Source organism: Haemaphysalis longicornis, unplaced genomic scaffold (genome assembly GCF_048455015.1).
Source record: "Haemaphysalis longicornis isolate Haplotype H1 unplaced genomic scaffold, Haemaphysalis longicornis Haplotype H1 scaffold_12, whole genome shotgun sequence".
In the NCBI taxonomy this organism is placed as follows: Eukaryota; Metazoa; Arthropoda; class Arachnida; order Ixodida; family Ixodidae; genus Haemaphysalis; species Haemaphysalis longicornis.
In genome coordinates this window covers 111575297-111587607 of record NW_027526225.1, presented here as the reverse complement: position 1 = coordinate 111587607, position 12311 = coordinate 111575297, and the positions used below count along the sequence as shown (strand labels likewise).

The following is a 12311-nucleotide window of genomic DNA, read 5'->3' as shown; positions in this document are numbered from 1 at the left end:
TTGGCGTCATGGGGACAGCTGGGTGAACTTCAGTCAAGGGCATACCTCGGAAAAGTTGGCGGGGCTCATTCAAACTCACTCACAAATTTATTTTGGAATCACCACTCACTCAAACTCAGACTCATTGCTGAGCAGCACATCTGCGCTCACTCAAACTCAAACTCGCAGTCGGTGCAAAAACTCGGAACTCACTCGGACTCAACACTCAAAATGAACTCGGGACTCTAATGGACTCAAAGCTCAAAATGTACTCAAGCTCAAAATCTACTCAAACTCAAAATGTACTCAGAACTCAAAATGTACTCAGAACTCAAAATTTACTCAGAACGCTAAATGTACTTCAGAACGCTAAATGTACTTCAGAACACAAAATGTACTTCAGAACACAAAATATACTTCAGAACTCAACATGGAATGAAAACTCAAAGTGAACTCAGAACTCAAAATGGACTCAGAACTCAAAATGGACTCAAAACTCATTCTGTCTCAGGCGTTGTCAAACTGGGGCGTTGGGCTCAAACTCACTTGGGCTCACTCAGCTCGAACTAACTCAAGCTCAAGCTCGTCATGCCACACTAGCCTCACGCTATCTCAAACTTAGGCTCACGCGTAAGTTTGAGTCCAAATGAGTCTGAGTCTGATTGATTGATTGATTGTAGGGTGTAACGCGCCGACGCAACGCAGGCGATGAGGCGCGCCGTAGTGGAGGGCTCCGGATTAATTTTGACCACCTGGGGATCTTTAACGTGCGCCGAAATCCCGCACACACGGGCGTTTCTGCTTTTCGCCTCCATCAGAAAAGCGGCCGCCGCGGCCGGGAATCGAACCCCCGACCTCGTGTTCAGCAGCGCAACGCCTTAGCCACTGAGCCACCGCGGCGGGTAAATGAGTCTGAGTCAGTGGACTCATGAGTGAGTCCGCCGACCTCTGGGGAAGGGTAGCACTCCAGATATGGCGCCAGGTCGAAATGACAGTTTTGCAGCTGTCGAGATTGGGCCTGAATACAAGATTTCTCATCTAGACCAGTGGTTCTCAAATGGGGGTCCGCGGACCCCAGGAGGTCCGCAAGAGCATTTAGAGGGGCACTGACACAAAATTTTGAAGGCGAGATAACTTCGGAGATAGATTGGTGGGAACACATATACATCATCTGCAAAATATCAGCGGCGAATACAGCCTAGAACGTATTTAAAATCAATTTTAAAGTGTGCGAAACGCAACCGAGCAGCCAGCAGAGGACCACGCGCAATCGACATCCCGAGGATATGGTGTAAATAAACAACATCTAAACACGTCATGAGTTTGTGTTTGCCGCTTCCGCACTGCCGCCGTTTTTCGCCGGCTCGCCCGGCTCGCCGCTCCAATCGGAGGGCCGGAGGGCGGAGCTTCTGCTCTCGAGAGCGAACGACCCGATCGTTGGCGGCGGAGGCGCCGTGATTTCGTCAGCTAATCGGGCAGCTGGCCGCGACCAAAGTTCTACAGCGATTCCAGGCACTCTGTTTCTATAACTGTTTATTACCATTGGATGCGAAAACGCGCCGGAGGCACGAAAAGCCCACTGAGCTAGCCGCACGGTCGCTGTGCAGGCAGCGCCCACGGCCGCGAAGTGGCCCAGGCCGGCGCAGGTAGCTCGAGTGATAGGTTGTTACCGCTGCACGAAATTGCCCCCAAGTCCCGACCATGGTGGCTTACATGAGAAAGGAGTTAATGATGCGATGGCGGGTTGCATTAAAAATTGTCATCAGCACCGCTTACGAGAGCGGCACTCGAATATCCGCCGCAGTGCTAAGCCGAACACATCTGTAGGCGGACCTGTAGGCAGACCGGCCGGCTACTCCGAGCGCGTGTCTTGCCACCCACCGTCTCGAGCGTCGCGCATCGTTCTTTAGCTGCGGTAGCGTTTGCACTCGCAGCGCCTGTGTCACATCCACGGTCGCTTTTTAATTAAGCGCCTCACGAAATCAGTACGTGGGGGCATTCGCAGAAACTGCCGTCGATGCGGATTCGACAGTGCTATGGCGGCTCTTCTCTGTGATATCCCTCTGATGGTCACGTGGTCAGCTTTGTTCACACAAAATCCACAAATTCCATCATTTCGCGGCACTCGCTGAAACCGAAACTGCGACTGGCCGCATTGAAAATGCCTCTAATTAAACAACCGTCGCATGCTGAAGCAAATGAGGTTTCTACAGGTTATAAGTAGGTCACTAGCTACTTATCGCAACAAAAAAAACAAGATGCAAAATTTTTGTGTCAGAGCCCCTTTAAGGGGTCCGCGAGGCCTCCCTCAAAATCTTTTTCCCCCACCCTTCTTTTCTCGATTTTGCCAGCACTTGCTTGCACTACAAAAAGGTGGCTTCGCCGCATCACACATTTAGCTTCACCACGTAGCACATATTTTAACATCTGCTTTTTTCACGTCACGCCAGCTGTGAGAAGGAAAAAACAGGCAACATATAGGTGCTTGGAAGACTTTTGAATTCAAGAGCAAATTGTTTAATATTATGACGCGCATCTTCATTAACGTCAAGCAGAAAAGCCGGGCATTGGACGTAAGCTGCACGTGCAAATTGTTTGGCATCATGGACACCGATTAACATATGCTCTATCGTGGGGTCCCCCATCGCTTTTGCAAGCCCAAAAGGGGTCCCCGGGGCAGTCATGGCTGAGAACCACTGATCTAGACAATAGAGAGTGATAGCAGACCGGAGAACCGGTCCTGGTATGGTAGCCGGTAGGTGACCGGCACCACTGCACGTGCGCTGAGGCAAAAAAACTGGTGGTGCGCATGTGCAGGTGTACTGGGTACCGTACCGGGACCATTTATCTGCTCTGCTATAACTCTCTAATGCAGAACAAGATTGGACAGATAAAATCAAGAGTTGGATGGAAGTCTGTCCGGTCGGGAGAACACATGGAAAAGATTAAAACTGACACTGACCTTTAAAAACTGGACCTCATGGCTTTATCTTGAATCCCTGAAAATCCAGACCACATAGCACACATCGCAATGGCGGCAACTTCCCACTAGGGTACGCACGTTGCCTACGTCACATCTTGAAGCCAGCGTAAACTAGATCACTTTTGCCTTTATTTTATTGTGAACAAGGTTCCCATACAGGAGCCGAAACATCTTTGTTTTTTTTGTTTTATAAACTTTCATGGTAGGTGTCAGTTTTATTTTCGTCAAGATTGGACTGGTGGGATCACTTTTTCGTTTCCCATTTATGGTGTTTGGGGGGACACTGAACAGATGTGTGCTTGTCTGCATTTTTTATTGATGCAAGCGACAGAAAGATGGTTACTAAAAGCGAGAAATCTTAGCATAAAAGATTTTTAAGGCCCTTTGGGCACCAGTTGTTGTGCAGTACGGGGTATGAAAGCTCTTTTAAGTTTTGTGAGGGAAAGCTCTTTGTGAGGGAAAGTTTTGTGAGGGAAACCTGGCATATGAAAGCTCTTTTAAGTTTTGCCACAAACTGGACTTAGTCCAGTTTGTGGCAGTCTCCTTCTTTACCTTTTCTCCGCATTTTTTGTGTATGTGTGTGTTTGTGCATTTCTTTCCTTTTGCGTTTGCATTTAACTAACCCTCACTACATCTTCACCAACTATCTGAATCCACTCTTCTCTTTCTTTGTTTTCAAGAGGGAGAGGGTTTTGGAAAGTGTGTGGGCGTGGTTGTGCACGCGAGTGACTGCACCCATTACCGCATTCTGCGTTCTGACCAACTTCGCCGAGAGAGAAATTGAGCCTGATATTTTGACGACACAGCATCCCCATCCCTGTAAATTTGTTCCACCTCCTCCTCCTTTGCAACATGCAGACATCGACAGTCCGTGCCAAGTGTTTGACGGGGGCACACCGCTCCACATTGCGGCCTCCACCTTGTGCCTTGGAGCGGCCCAGACGCTTGTGGACTGCGGCGCTAGTCTGACCAGCCTGGATGCCCTGGGGAGGATCCCCTTCGGTCAGTGCAATATGCCAGAGTATGAGGGAACGCATTGGATCCCATTTGGCAGCCAAGCCGTGCAGTCAGGGTTGTTCATTGATGCCGACAACCCACTCAAGTTCATAATGCTTGCGAAACAAAGAGGCATTAGACAAAACACAAAAAGGTTGCAGTTGAACCTCATTATAACGAAGAAGTATATCGGGACAGCAAATTAGTTCGTTATATCGGATATTCGTTGTAACAGTAGAGGTAAGAATCGTCTACAACAAATCGGCAATCTGGCTCGCGCATAATTACTTGATGCAAAAATGCATTTTTAAAGGCTTTGAACCCACCATAAACAAGGTAACTTGCCTTTCTGCTTGTTGTTGTATGAACCGGAACGTGAGTACACAAAATTGCAAGAGAACAGTGTTCACTTGACAAAACAGGCTCGAGTCCTTATTTATTACCTCGTCAATAGAACTTAATTAAGCTTTATCGACCCTGAACCCCTTCCCCTATTCCCCCCGACAGGCCAGAGTGCCATCCTTTCTATAATAAAATTATTCATTCATTCATTGTTCATGTGATGAAGAATGTGATCTTCATCTAGTGGCTACTCACAGCACTGAGCAGGATGAAATTTTCCACAGTGTCCACGAACAAAGCAGCCCTTTACACTTCTGCAGTTTCGCACTGCGGGGTTTTTTTTTTGGAGTAGTTCCTCGGCCTCCTGGTCAAATAATTCTTCATTATAAAAGAATAGGTGTCATTGAAATAAAGCGTGACCAACCAAAGTTCGTATTTAGTTTGCCATAGCTGATAATTCACTATAGCAGTGTTTGAGGTTCCACTGTGTAACAAACAATTTGGACAAGTGGTGTGCTAAAACTTAAGAGGAAGGTGGGTCTTTAGACAATTTTTTTTTATTTTTAGTGCCAGCTAGAGGAAACTTGGCAGTCTTGATGAGTTTTCTTACGCTGATTTCAAATATGTTATTGGTTTTAACATAGTTTTATTTGTTTGAAGTACAATGCTTTAAAATTTATTTATTGAGGCATTTCTTATGGGGGTTTAGAGCAATTTCGCTCGATAAAACTTGATAATGATTTATATAGATATAATGCCAAAGGTCTACTTTGCCAGGCTGTGCCATTTTATTCATTTTGAGGACTTCTGCAATGCATGAACGAGGTGAACAATTAATATCAACCATTCGTATAAAATTATCTCATCTTTACTCAGTTTTGCAAATAGGTGAGCAATGACAGAGTAATAAAAGTAGCATCACCTGCTAGATCAATTCAATATGAATGCAATGGTACCAGTCTTGTCATCCTAGCCCAAGAGAAACATTACAACCCCCTTTCCCCGTAAAGCAAAGCGTGATCTTGCAAAAACAGAAACTGAGAAAAATGCCTTTTGGAGTTTCAGATCACGGTAACTTTTGCTACGGCACAGCTACTACAATATACTTAGCATCATTTTGTAGTTTTATTCTTCACGAAGAAAAGCACACGAAGTATGTGACTAACACAAGGATAACTCTCGAAAGACTGACATAAATTCACACGAATACCGTGCAAATTGTGAAGGAAAATTAAATTTTCCACTGTTAAACCTCAGAAACTGTACATCCTCTTTCACCTTTTCTCACAGTGTCTTTTCAGAGTACAGAAAGGCATAAATACCATGTGCTGTTGTTATTTTTGTGCTACCAGTGAGACTAAAGCACAGCAGCCACCCAGAACTAGAGGTTGTCCTGCATGCTTGCTTACCATTGTTAGATTAAACTGTGAGTAACCAACAAAACTTGCTGCTGTTCTTGAGAAGGTAAAGAGCAGCTGATTATAAGAGTGCTTGAAGTCCCCTTTTCTCCATTTCAATGACAGATGCCCCATTTGCATTACTGAGGCGCCATTCAGGCACTCTCAGTGGACATCCAAGCGTTGGTGACAATTGCATCTCTTAGATTACCCACAGCATTCTACTGCGATAGTAACAACACCACCAAATTGATAGAAGAGCTTGCTGAACTTAGCCGTTTCCTTTGATGGTGTTTCAAACTGTGAATTTGTTTGTTGCATTCCGCCGGTACCTTTTTTTCCTCGTGCTGCGCACAGAGTGCGTGCCCGAGGTGCGGAAAGGGGAAGCGCTGCCAGACGAAGTGAGCACGGCGTGCAGCCTGCGGGAGCTCCTGCGCTGCTCGCTTCCCCCCGGCGCGCACGGGTCCGACAGCGGGGCCCCCTCCCAGGAGGCCGCCCCTTCGCCTTCCACGGGCCGCGTTCTGCTGCAGTCGCTGGGACTCAAGATTGGGGACAAGGTCATCGTGGGCGGCGCCAAGGTGAAGAGACAGAACGGGGACAGGGGAAAGGCTCGCTTCTTGCAGCCTTCTGGACTGCAATTGGGTTGGTTTTGCACCGGGTGGTGTAAAATCAACGCCAATGTGTTTGGACGCAAGTTCAATTCTCGGCCGCGGCAGCCGCTTTTCTGATGGAGGCGAAAAGCAAAAACGCCCGTGTGTTCGAGATTTTGGCGCATGTTAAAGATCCCCAGGTGGTCAAAATTAATCTGGAGCCCTCCACTAGGGCGCGCCTTATCGCCTGTGAAGCGTTGGTGCATTAAACCTTACAATCAATCAATCAATCAATAAACGCCAATATGTTTGTATTGCTTTGAATACTTTCATGCTAATTTTTGAAGTCAGGAAATTACTGTATTGCTAATTGGTTGGACATACCTGAACTATTTTGTATAGAGCAATCCCCCTTGTGTGAATTCTGTCGTTATGTGTGCCTAGGATAGCACATGTATGATGACTACCGTAATACAGTTAAACCTCGATATAACGAAGTCGTACTTGCGGCCGAAAATTTCGTTAAATCGAGAATTTCGTAAAATCGAGGTTTCGATTTTACAGTTAATTTAACCAGTTATTGAGGTTTCAAAACCTTGCCCATCGCTCAGAAACAACTGCTATGTAGTTACCTCTAACTTAAAGCGAAATTTGTACTAAAAGTGGCCGCGAAAATTGTGTGAATTAAGAGCTTCAACCCTTCAACACTTAGGCAATGGAATTCGGATACCCGACAGTAGTTCGTGTCGTCGTAAAACCGGTGCTTTTTCCGCAACGCCTCATTAAATATGATAACAGACTAGGCTTCCACTTTTTCTTTTTTTTCATTTCGGTCACTACTAAACGCTGCTGTTAGTCAATTGAACCCGCGTAAATGCCCCGTGAACTTCACCCTGGCGAGGTGCTGGTTCGAAGTTACGCCTCTTTTCTTCCGTTCGGTGGTAGGCTTAGGCGTGGTGTTGAGGGGTGCGGCGGGCCAACTGCGGAAGGGTGCTATAAAGCTTTCGAAGAACTTTTTTCATGCACAAAGGCTCTGCAGTATGGGCGTGTGATGCAACCACGACACTCGAGATAAAGCCATGATTTAGAGTTGAGCGGAGTACACACGAAACGCTTTTACTTTGTGGAGCAGCGCTTACGTGCTCCCGCTAAAGCGGAAAGCTTACATTAAATATCTTCTGGCCAAATTTGATTAAGCAATTAATTTTATGCCCGCTGAGCCCTAAAGAAACCGATTTCTCCGCATCGCAGCTGTCTAATGAACACGTTTTGACCACGTTCGGAGAGCAATTTATTGCCACCAGCACTCGATGTTCAAGCCGTAGTGAAGAAGTCCGTAAGCAGTGCTTGGCGTTTCTTGACCAGGGTGGGCTTTACGTGACGCTCTTTGCTGACAGCGCTAACAAGGCTTGCTCTTAACCATTGCAGTGCCCCTGCGTGCCTCCGCGGAACGTCGATGGCATCCATCACTTCGGTGGCCTTAAGTTTCACCGACACTTCCTCGGGCTCTTGTTCGGAACACTTTTCTTTCCCTTGGAGTGCTCATGCTGCTTATAAGACTCATCTAATGATGGACGAACAAAATATTAATGTGGCTATCAGCGAGCACAACCTAGAGCAGCAGCACCGTGAGCAAGGACGCGTAGAAAAAAACACTTGAAGTAGGCTTCGGCAGCCTAAGCATAGAGGGCGCTGGCGTAGGCAACGATGGAGACGTCAAAATGGTGGCGGCACTATTAAACCGTCCATAGCCGCTAACGGTTTTTGAGCAGCTTCTTTCATCGCTTTTAATTGTTGTCAACCGCATAATTCAACGCTTTTCTTTCATTTTAGCCTTTTAAGAGTTAATGTGAGTACTGAATGTTTTCAATGTAGGCTCTGAGAGGCAAAATAAAACGTGCCTCGACCGGAATTTCGTTCTTCCTTTCTCGCCATGACTTCGTTAAATCGAAAGCGCCGCACGAAATTACTTCGTAATATCGAGATAGAAATACATGGATTTAGCAAAATTTTGATAGAAAACTTGAAAAAATTCGTTATATCGCGAATTTCGTTAAATCGAGGTTCGTTATATCGAGGTTCAACTGTAGCTCAAGCTCAAAACTCAAGTCCTGTTTTTTTTTTATTTAAATTTTAAAGCACGGTTGTGTTTACATTTTTAATAACATAATGGTATGTCAGTATTCTTTTTTCTTATTCTTGAGTCCTTAGTTTGACAACTGCAACATTCCTGCTTGTGCAGTTAACGTATGTATTAGAAAACACCTGGCTAGATCAGGCCACACAATGCAGTGTGAGAAACCCTCGCTCAACACTAGATCTGTGAAATTTTGTATGTCAAACTTTCCAAGAAAGGTGCTACTTGTAATAACTTTTATTTCAGGCTTATACAATTGTTAAAATTTACTTCGGTGTCTAGTGCGGTTTGCTTGACTGTTTAAAAATACAATGTTTAATTCCTGCAGGTTGGCACCTTGCGCTATTGCGGCACCATCCACTTTGCGACCGGGATCTGGGCAGGGGTGGAGCTGTGCAACCCGCTCGGAAAGAACGACGGCTCGCTCGGTGGCGTCTCCTACTTCCAGTGTCCCATGAACCACGGTACAGCTTCGACTCTCTTCATACCCTCGGCTGTTAGATCAGAGATAGCCACATTTGTGGTGCTAGGCACTCCGCGGAACATCACGACGCATGACCAAGCTGGGTGTTGTATTCCGGCATGTAACGGGCAAAAGCCCTTCCACAAGATGAGATCGACCAAGACTTCATAATACGGCTAACTGAAAATAAATAAATAAACAAATAAATAAATTTTGATCGATCAGAATCTGATCAATCAGTCAATCAAATTTTGACCAATCAGTCAATCAATCAAACTTTGATCAATAAATCAATTAAATTAAAGCAATCTATCAAATTTCAAAATCAATCAATCAAATTTCGATCAATCAAATTTTAATCAATAATTTCACGTGACAACGAATATTCGGCCCCCTTTTGTGGTCGCCCGAAATTTTGTCACTTGTTTTGTAGTTGCATATCTTGTAAGGCATCATGGCTTTCCTTAGTGCACTGCAAGTGTATCTTTCTGCAAAAAGTTTATCATAATTTTGGATTTGTGTACTGTACTCTGTTTGAAATATCAGTTTTTGTACTTATTGAGGGAACAGAGAAGGAAATGTTAATAGAAAATGTCAATTTGCCATACGCATTCCCTTGCATTTCGCTGCACCATTACTCTTCACATTAACTTTTGCTTCAGTAGAAGTGACAATCACATAAGTGTTTAGAATTTGCTGAATGAAGCATTTTAGGGTTTCAATGCACTAGCTGACTTGATTTTTCTAACGGTATGGTATTTTATTTTTTTTATTGGCTTAAGACTATAACTACACGCGTTTCATAAAGAAACAATATCCGAACTTGTTATGAAGCATTTCTCTCAGAGACGTGTTTCCGTGCAGGAATATTTGCACCGATCACAAAGATCCAGAAGTATGACGGGAGCACGCAAGTTGACGCACTGTCCCCCACAAAGCCAAATCGACCACCAAAGAGCATTTCATACCCGAAGGTTGATGTGTCGCACGTTTCCTCAAAAATTGAGACAGGTAAGTTGTCGGCTGGGATCTAACGCCTGTTTCAGACATGCTGCTAGCATATTCACTGATTTCGACCAAGCAATAGTATGATTAATTGTTGCAGTGTAAAGAAGGAATTCTACCCATCCTCACAATCTCGAGCATTTTTAACATTGAAGGCTTGCTGTGGTCTTAATTTATTCGTGGCAGATCCAAAAGCACTGTGCAAATGCTTTGTGGGTGACCTGAGAATATTAGTAAATACTCTTGTTTTTGAAGTAGCATTGTTTCACACATAGACTTGCATTTTGTGGATGCTAAGGATGCTAAGATGCTAGGGATGCTAATGCTTGCCTTATGTAAATATTTCAAGTTCCCAATACCCTTAAAGCTCGTGGTGTGCTTTTCCACTGGACTTTTTGTATTTTGTGTTTTCATACGGCCTGATTAAAAGCGAGCGGTTAACAGAGTGCTTAGGAAGAGTGTAAATGGTTGGCCAAAAACAGTTTGTCACATCTTCAGGTTTGTCGACGCTGCGACAAAAGCAGCACCTGTACGACCGGAAGAACAATAAGCTCTCCATCGGAGACTCCGTCGTCGTGGGGCAGCGGAAAGGAGTGGTGCGCTTTCTGGGCGAGACTCAGTTTGCACCAGGTTGGTGTCCCCCCGACACTGTGGCTGCTTGCTTGCATGTGGGGCGTCCCCTCTCACACACTCCCCTCCATCGTGACTAGCACCAATTTTAACGTGCATGTCTTCTTGTGTGTCTCTCCTCTCCTCCATGTCTCGTGCCTGTCTCGTGTGTGTCGATGTTGTAAGCCGTGTCCGAGCAACTGACGCCTGCGCGCACAGGGTACTGGTGCGGCATCGAGCTGGCCAAGCCTGAAGGGAAGAACAACGGCTCTGTCAACGGCACCACCTACTTCACCTGCCCGCCCAACCATGGGGTCTTCGCCCTGCCGTCCAAGGTCAAGTGGTGCGTTGTGGGAGCCCCCAGGGCTTCCTCTTATCACTTACCATTTTTAGCATTTGTTATGCAGTTGACTCCTCCTAATACTTATCCCTGCCGTCCAAGGTCAAGTGGTGCATCGTGGGAGCCCCCAGGGCTTCCTCTATCACTTACCATTTTTATAATTTGTTATGCAGTTGACTCCTCCTAATACTGGGATTGCAAAACACTTTGAACTAACCGAACTTCCAATTAAACAAAGAGCACAATAACGACATTGCTATTAGTCTGCAACGCGTCTCTGTTCACAATCTTGACTTCCGTCACCAAGTCAGACATACCACATGGGTTGCCACGGTAGTTGAGACTTATCGTTAAAGTCGAAGCCTGAAGCCTCCACGGCGCTATGCGTAGCAAAGAAGGTTCGGGGCCTCAAGAGAGAGAGATGCGTACGGTGGCACCAGTGTCAACTGGACTGCAGCTTTATCAACTTTGTGCTGCCCCTGTTGCAAATGTGTTGACACCAGTACAGAGCGTGGCACTGTTTTTGCACTTGAAAATTTTGAATTTTATCGAGAAATGACGGTCATCTCGATGCTTCTTATTTGAAATAACTTTGAAGTAATCGATATAATGTGTTTTAGCTTTGCATTGAGCGGTTTCTTTAATTCGAAGGGCATGTAAAATTGTGGGGACCAGCACATCACTTCTAATTAACCAAAAATTCCAGTAAGCTACTTTGAATTGCCGAGTGTCGACTGCACCAGAGGAGCTCCGAGGAAGTTGAAATACTATCAGCTGGCTGCAGATGATGTCTAGGCCATGGCGTAATTTTGGAGTTGCCCTTACATCGCAGCGTATAGGGCGATTCCACGAGAGAACGAACATGCGTGTACACGACCATTTTTTGTTCATTCTGGTTTTTTTATTATATATGCGCGCAATATGGAAACCCCCGAAAATCAAGTTTGTTTTCTCCTGAGGTGCGTAGTTCGGGAGAAAAAAATGTTTGAATGTGCCCGGAGCGCAGCGGTGGTTTCGGCAACTGCAGATTTTTCCAAGTTTGCGTCTCTGTGTACGTCAAGGAGTACAAGGGGTGTGTATAAAATGTTTTGGGCCATAAACTAGACCAGAATGCTAATCTGTATAACGCAAAATCAGCGTCATGCAGCGAACAAAAAATAAAAAAAAAAATCGTGAAATCGGCCCAGACGATAATTTGTTAGTGTTTTTGACGCCCCCTATCTACATTTCTTCTTTTCTGAAAAACTTGTAAGTCGGCCATTTTATTGGCCATACGTATCTGAACGCATAAACAAAAGATGGTTTTTGTAGAAAATTTAGAAGTACTAAGAAAAATTGAATAACTTCGGCTCTTTTTCAGAAATTGCGCAAATTCAAAACTCAATATAAAAAAAAACCCATACTCGATTTTCTTCAAAATTGAGAAAATAAGACTCCTTTACTTGGACAACAAAACTGTGGAAAAACATG

General features: G+C 45.1%; 1 protein-coding gene across 7 annotated transcripts in view; it reads left to right on the top strand.

The window, feature by feature from the left end:
* The window catches only part of LOC144163259 (CAP-Gly domain-containing linker protein 4-like), a 39813-nt gene that overhangs the window by 14288 nt on the left and 13214 nt on the right, over window positions 1–12311 (top strand). For 4 of the 7 annotated variants that reach the window (XM_077694135.1, XM_077694133.1, XM_077694134.1 and 1 more), the window contains exons 4-9: window positions 3821–3964; window positions 6055–6275; window positions 8753–8888; window positions 9752–9898; window positions 10391–10522; window positions 10688–10844. In XM_077694135.1, coding sequence (XP_077550261.1) covers window positions 3821–3964; window positions 6055–6275; window positions 8753–8888; window positions 9752–9898; window positions 10391–10522; window positions 10688–10844 — 937 coding nt within the window. The remainder of the gene's footprint in view (window positions 1–3820; window positions 3965–6054; window positions 6276–8752; window positions 8889–9751; window positions 9899–10390; window positions 10523–10687; window positions 10845–12311) is intronic. The other 3 variants (XM_077694137.1, XM_077694138.1, XM_077694136.1) reach the window with 2 other exon arrangements.